General features: G+C 35.8%; 1 protein-coding gene across 1 annotated transcript in view; it reads right to left on the bottom strand.

Annotated features, from left to right (window-relative positions):
• LOC107748460 (ras GTPase-activating-like protein IQGAP1) overlaps window positions 1–6,888 on the bottom strand; it is a 66,316-nt gene that overhangs the window by 37,046 nt on the left and 22,382 nt on the right. Inside the window, exons 5-8 of the mRNA XM_016563243.1 lie at window positions 5,744–5,820; window positions 2,603–2,670; window positions 1,773–1,886; window positions 1,460–1,638 (exon numbers count right to left, since the gene is read on the bottom strand). Coding sequence (XP_016418729.1) covers window positions 1,460–1,638; window positions 1,773–1,886; window positions 2,603–2,670; window positions 5,744–5,820 — 438 coding nt within the window. The remainder of the gene's footprint in view (window positions 1–1,459; window positions 1,639–1,772; window positions 1,887–2,602; window positions 2,671–5,743; window positions 5,821–6,888) is intronic.

The following is a 6,888-nucleotide window of genomic DNA, read 5'->3' as shown; positions in this document are numbered from 1 at the left end:
TTATAATGGCATATATGTAAAACTTTGTCCTATAATTGTATAGCTGCTTTTTCTGACTTTTATGTTGCTCTGTTCTGAATACCTTAAAATGTAGGCTAAAGGATTTGCTGCAACTCAATTTTTGTATGACATGTTCATTATTTATATTTTTATTCATGCAGCAAATGCTTTAAAAAACAGCTTTAAAATTACTTTATTACATTCCAGACACTTTTAAAGTACTTCTCACTATAAATTTTACGGGTAGCTTGAATGTAAACATTGTCATAAATTCGTTTATTCCACTTTGGCATGCAAAAGACTGATAAATTCATAATTAATGGCATGGTTAAGTCGACAGAAATACGGGACACACAGGCCTATAATAACTGCTGAAATGTTTGCGGGGCAAATCTGAGGTCAGTCTGAGCGCTCATGGGACTCACAGTGCGTACAGCCATACACCTGCAGGCGCCACAGACTCGGACGGTTGTCGTGGTAATAAACACCGTAAACAGCAAACGTTCGCGTGTCCGCGCTTAATGCGCATATCCTATATGAAAAGCATTTTAGGGGGCCCTTGGCTTTTGGGGGCCCAAGGTGGTCGCCTACCTTTGCCTAATGGGTAAGTCCGCCCCTGAGGACAAGGTAAGCTCAGGGAAAGTAATGAGAATGCTGTTGGTTTGATCCCAACAAGAAGGCATGAGTTATCACCATTGTGCCTATGAGCAAAGATCTTAACACCAGGCTAAAAATTAAATGCAAAAAAAACAAAAACAAAAACGGAATCCCTGAGCACTAATACACAATTAACACACCCTTAGATGTGTACACACAACAAAATGACTATTCAATCGAGTCAACATCAGGGGATCAGGTGATACTGGAGTCAGCAGTGTGTGTGAGGAGTGTTAGAGGACATCAGCATTTAACGAGCTAGGCTGATTCTGTTATTTTTTAATCAAAATCCTGCTGATTTTGCAAGTAAAGGAATGCTGGAGCTTGTTTGAAAGGAGGCTGCAAAAAGAAACACAAACAAACTTGCTTTGCATGCAACCTTTGGATATTTGCATACACAAACATGCCTAAAGTTTTCAACAAATTATGTATAGCCTTCCCTGTAATTTAGTGCTTCATTTGGGTTAAAAAGATTCATAAATTCACATCTGGGAGTTTTTACTGTTTACTGTTAAACTGTTTTATTATTTAGCTTTGTTCATAATGCACAAAAAAAACTATTTAAATCAGATTTCAAATCACATACAAAATAGTTTGCATTGGGTTGGTAAAGCATTACTTCTGACATGCAGAAATATTATAATTCTTGCAGCATATTATCCATACGGCTGCTGAGAATTTTGCTTTGCCATCACAGAAATAAATGACATTTTAAAATATATTAAAACATAAAACAGTTATTTTAAATTGCAATAATATTTCACAATATTGTTTTACTGTATTTTTTAAATATCTAGTTTACCCGTCCCGAAGCCTGATCCTCTTTCATCCTCTTGGCTTTGCTCAGAGTGTCCTGGTAGGCCTGGGCCAGTGGTTTCTGTGTGTTTCTCAATAAGGCATTGGGGTTCTGCAGAGCCGCCATTGTGCCCTCTGCGTGACCTTTGTCAATAGCTTCATTAATGGCAAAGACAGCAGCGTGTACTACAGATATAGATCAGAAAGAAACACAAATACATGTCATCCTGAGAATGAGGATAATATGTATTTCATTTAAATGTACTGACACAGATGTACTGACATACATATGAATAGATGAAATATGTGAAGTCACTCACATGCAGCTTCATCTACTGAAAGCTCATTGGCCAGGATGCCACCGATTTTGCTGAAGGCAGGCATCTGGATGCCATATTTATCCAGTTCTTTCCTCATGTTGCTGATTTCTTCCTCTGTGGAAAGAGAATAAGAAATGGCATCCATCAACACAGATAGAATCAGTGACCGATATAATATCCACACTTATTCATTTGAAACAAATCAAGGGCCTTGTTACTTTAAATCATAAATCACAATACACCTTCAAAGTGTGTCAACATCAAACCATTACAGAAATAATTTTCTGCAGCTTGCTATAATCTTAAATGTGCTTTCACCTCCATTTATTAATTACATACAGCAACACATCATTATGACTTGAACTCAGTTTTCCTGATGAGATATTTTATTACCAATAACATAATGAATAAGCTGAAGAGTTATACTCTGAACAGAGCTAAAGCAGTAATTACCTGTCATTACAATTCCATCATTAATCAAACACAAACAGCCAGGTTTCTCTATTAAAACCTGAGGCACTTTTCTGCTTCTCCTGTGATCTGAGCTGACAGAGGTGGATCTACACTTCACTTATGGATATAATTGTATGGTTGTGTCTGAGTTCTGAGATTGCAATGGAGCACCACTACAGTATATGCTCTTTCAAATCAAAGTTTAAGGATTAGCCTTTGGAAAACCAATTTGTTAATTGTTATAATAATTACTATTGAAAGTATTATTATGGGATGTTGGGGGTGTACTGTGGTTACAGGCAGACCTAGTACTTTGGACCTGAGGTAAATTTTTCGACAACAAATGGCATGCATTTTTGTAAATGACTGTGGCGTACCTGTAAAGTCTACTTTCCCCAACAAGTCCTGGATCTGAGGGGCAATTCCCAATTTGAACAGGTACAAACTACACAAAGAAGAACAAATAAATAAATGCACTTTATCAAAGCGAGAGAATGAGAGATAATCGGAGACAGCAGATAAATTTGGTCATGAGAGCTAGGTTAAGGATACACAATGATTTTGGAAGTCAAAATTATTGTGTATTTTCATTTCTCTCTGAAATGAAAATAACGAAAACTATATTTTCTACTGCTCTGAGTTAGAGACATAAGTAAGAAATGAGTAAGAAATCATAAACACCATCTCTTCAACTCCCTTGGGCCTTGCTGTAATTTGAAGGAGCAACAGTCTAAATACTGAGTCAGGAAAGAACAGATGTCGCAAGTACATCTAAAATGCAGCATTCTGTCTCATTATAAAGCTGGTATTTGAAACTGAAAATTTTTATTGGAAAGTTATATCCTAAAGCAAATCCTGTCCTTAGACATGCTGCCATCTAGGTTTTGATCATACAATCAAGCAGCAAAATAGTTTGATCAACTTTTAAAAATGTCAAAATATCCTCAGTTCCCATGTTTTGTTTTTGATGTGAAATGTCAATTAAACTGCACAATGAAACTCTATGGTATTTTATGCAAATTCTTCTGTCGCTTGGTAAAAGCAGCCAAATTATACAGACAAGCGACATGCTCCCAGTTTGATACTGTGTTGTGCCCTAAGGCCAAAACCGTTTGAGAAGCACTATTTTAAATATTTCACTAGCTTTGTTTGCAATTCAGAGCATTAAAATAATTTATGTAGTTCTAATGTTCTTCCATTAGATGTCAGTATGCAGTTGAGTTAAGTCAAGCCCTAAACCAGTTCTGGAACAGGAAAATAGCCTGCAGTTAGTGTGCAACACATGCTGGAAACTGCATTAAACTTTTATCTGTCCACTGATTGAGGACAAATAGAGGAGTAATGAATTATTGAAGAGTTTAGAGTGGTGTGCGCCTGAGCGTTTATGCACTTAACGTACCTTCCTTACCTTTGACCCCTACATCAATAGCCAGAGAGATAGACACAGTCTGGTGTGAATTTATCCTCCATTCTACAGAAGGGCCAAAGGTTAAGTGGCTTAACGTGTGTAAGAGATGTAGGTCACTATACCTCATGTGTCACACGCTTGATTATATTGTTTAGAGCAAAACTGATAGCAGAACTATGCAGACAAACATTTCCTTTTAAATTAAAAAAATCTCGTTATAAAAATGTAAATACATAACACATAAATATTTTGTGTGTATATTGTAGTGTTATAGTGTGATATATAACATTATATTAGACATTTTTAACCTAAAATACTGATCATCTTGGAAATAAAAAAATATTCATATACATATGTCAACTATCTAATGCAGAGTATATCCGAATGGTGACTTAATGATGTCTGAGCCATATGGGATTTTCTCTGGGCACAGTCTGTGTTGTCTAGTCGTACTGAGTGGGTTAACTACAGGGTCAGGAAGGAAGAGTGTGTGCAAGGCAGAGAGAGGAAGCCAGGCAACCCACACATTAGACGACAGAGAGAGAGAGAGAGAGAGCAGGAAAACACTTTAAATCATTTACCGTAAAAGAAGCCATCCTGTGGTCATTCATTAGACACACTCCCCTGTGCATACCAACTGCTAATGTCTAAATATTACTATTTGCATACATTGAGATACTAATGACTTACCTGGCTTTTTACTTAAAAATGATTCATGAATGGTTTTCTACACTCAGTCATTCAATGTTACAACTGAATGCTAAATGAAAGTTTCTGAGAAAAGAGGTGCTGCCCATGCAAAACTCACTATCACACTTCTAGGTTCTTGTAAAAATAACTCAACACACAGCCATTAATGTCTAAACCGCTGGCCACAAAAGTGAGTACACCCCTAAGTGAAAATGTCCAAATTGGGCCCAATTAGCCATTTTCTCTCCCCGGTGTCATGTGACTCATTAGTGTTACAAGGAGCAAATTTACACTGTTATACAAGCTGTACACTCACTACTTTACATTGTAGCAACGTGTCATTTCTTCAATGTTGTCACGTGAAAAGATATAATAAAATATATACAAAAATGTGAGGGGTGTATAATAGTATATTTATACATTAGCATTAACCTAATAGATAGCAATACCAACAGACCTAACAGAACTTAAAATTAAATCTTTTGTAACATTATAAATGCCTTTACTGTCACTTTTGATCACTTTAATGCAGTCTTCCTGAATAAAAGTTTTATTTTATTTAAAAAATACTATTGTAAGTTCATGGGATTTATCTGCCCATTTTATTGTCACCAGGTAAAACTGATCAATATTCTCATAAGCTTTCATTATAAAGGCAGACATTTACAGTAGGACAGACGAGATACTGCTTTCAGATTGTATGTAGCACATTTCCACTGGTGGCAAACTACAACAGGAAACAGAAACCTCTGCTAATCTCGGAGTATACACTTCCTGCAGGGGAGGGCGGGAATCTGATATCACAACAGTTCAGGATCACAACTCACAGCTCATACTTCAGAGCATTAAATCCTGAGCAGGCCATAAAAGCTGAATGGAGATAATCCATGAAGCAAATAAAAACATAAAACATTAACTTGACGGATGTGCTTACGTCCTACGGTACTGCTCTCAGTAAGTCAATGATCTGAGGACGCTCTGCACAACAGTGGAGGTGTGAAAAGGAGTTTTGTCTCTGGAACATAGTGACAGGAACTGTCAGGAAACAGTCAGTCACTGGAAATGACCTAAGACAGGCAGGAAGTTAACCAGCAGGACTGATGGGTAGATGTACCACGAGGCACCCCCTAGTCACACCATTACCCCAAAAAACGGCTGCTTTTCTCAGTGGTGAGATTGCCATGACAATGGCTGCCAAGAGGAAGCAGCAGTCATACATGCTGATGCTCAACAAACCTGCTGTCATAACTGAGAGATCATGAAACCATGACCACAGAGTAACTGCCATTTTTATCATTTCAGGTTATGAAACCTGATGAAGCAAGCAAACCTTATTAGTTCACAGCCTGTGTGATTTGTTTTAAATATTGAGTGAAAGAGAAGAATGAAGAGTAGAGAAGCATCAGAAGGTCTATAGTACCTCAGTGCATGAATGCAGTAGATCACCTTGGGCATATTCTTGCGATCATACACATCGGTGGTCTCAGGATAGAATATCTGAAAGAGGAATAGCAATATTCAATTTTTTAATAAATAATACACTGCAATTACAGTACATTACCATTCAAACATTTGGGGTCAGTAGGATTTTTTTATATATTTGTAAATACAGTTTAAAAAGCAATATTGTGAAATATTATTGCTATTAAAAACAGTTTTTTTAATGTAATTTATTCCTGAATTTTCAGCAGCCATTACTCCAGTCTTAAGTGTCACATGATCTTTCAGAAATTATTCTAATATGTTGATTTGGTGCTCAAGAAACAATTTTTATTGTTATCGATGTTGAAAACAGTTGTGTTGCTAAATAGTTTTGTGGAAACTGCGATACATTTTTTTTTCAGGATGATGAATTTAATGTTCAAAAGAACATTTATTTAAAATAGAAATACATGATTTTACTGTAATTTTCAATTTAATTTGTCCTTGCTGAATAAAAGTGTTCATTTCTTTTCTTAAAAAAAAAACTAAAAAAAACTGACTGACCCAAAACTTTTGAACAGTTGTGCGAATTAAACAAATGTGGGCACCTAAATCTAGACCCCTAAATGGATGGTTAACAAAAAATGAAAATTCTCTCATCATTTACTCACCCTAATGTTGTTCCAAACCTGTATTACTTTTTTTCTGTGGAAAATATTTTATTACTCTGTTGTTTTTTTGTTTGTTTGTTTTTTTGTCCATGCAATGAAAGTCAATGTGCTCCATTGATGATTGATTTGTCAAAATATGTGACCCTGGACCACAAAACCAGTCTTAAGTTGCTGGGGTATATTTGTAGCAATAGCCAAAAATACATTGTATGGGTCAAAATTATTGATTTTTCTTTTATGCCAAAAATCATTAGGATATTAAGTAAAGATTATGTTCCATGAAGCTATTTTGTAAATTTATCTACTGTAAATATATTAAAACTTAATTTTTGATTAGTAATATGCATTGAACTTCATTTGGACAACTTTAAAGGAGATTTATCTTTTTATAGGAGATTTTTTTGCACCCTCAGATTCCAGATTTTCAAATAGTTGTATCTCGGCCAAATATTGTCCGATCCTAACAAACCAT

This window comes from Sinocyclocheilus rhinocerous, unplaced genomic scaffold (genome assembly GCF_001515625.1).
Source record: "Sinocyclocheilus rhinocerous isolate Xijiao unplaced genomic scaffold, SAMN03320098_v1.1 scaffold732, whole genome shotgun sequence".
Taxonomy (NCBI): Eukaryota; Metazoa; Chordata; class Actinopteri; order Cypriniformes; family Cyprinidae; genus Sinocyclocheilus; species Sinocyclocheilus rhinocerous.
Note: the sequence above shows the minus strand (reverse complement) of the source record. Positions and strands in the feature narration are given on the sequence as shown.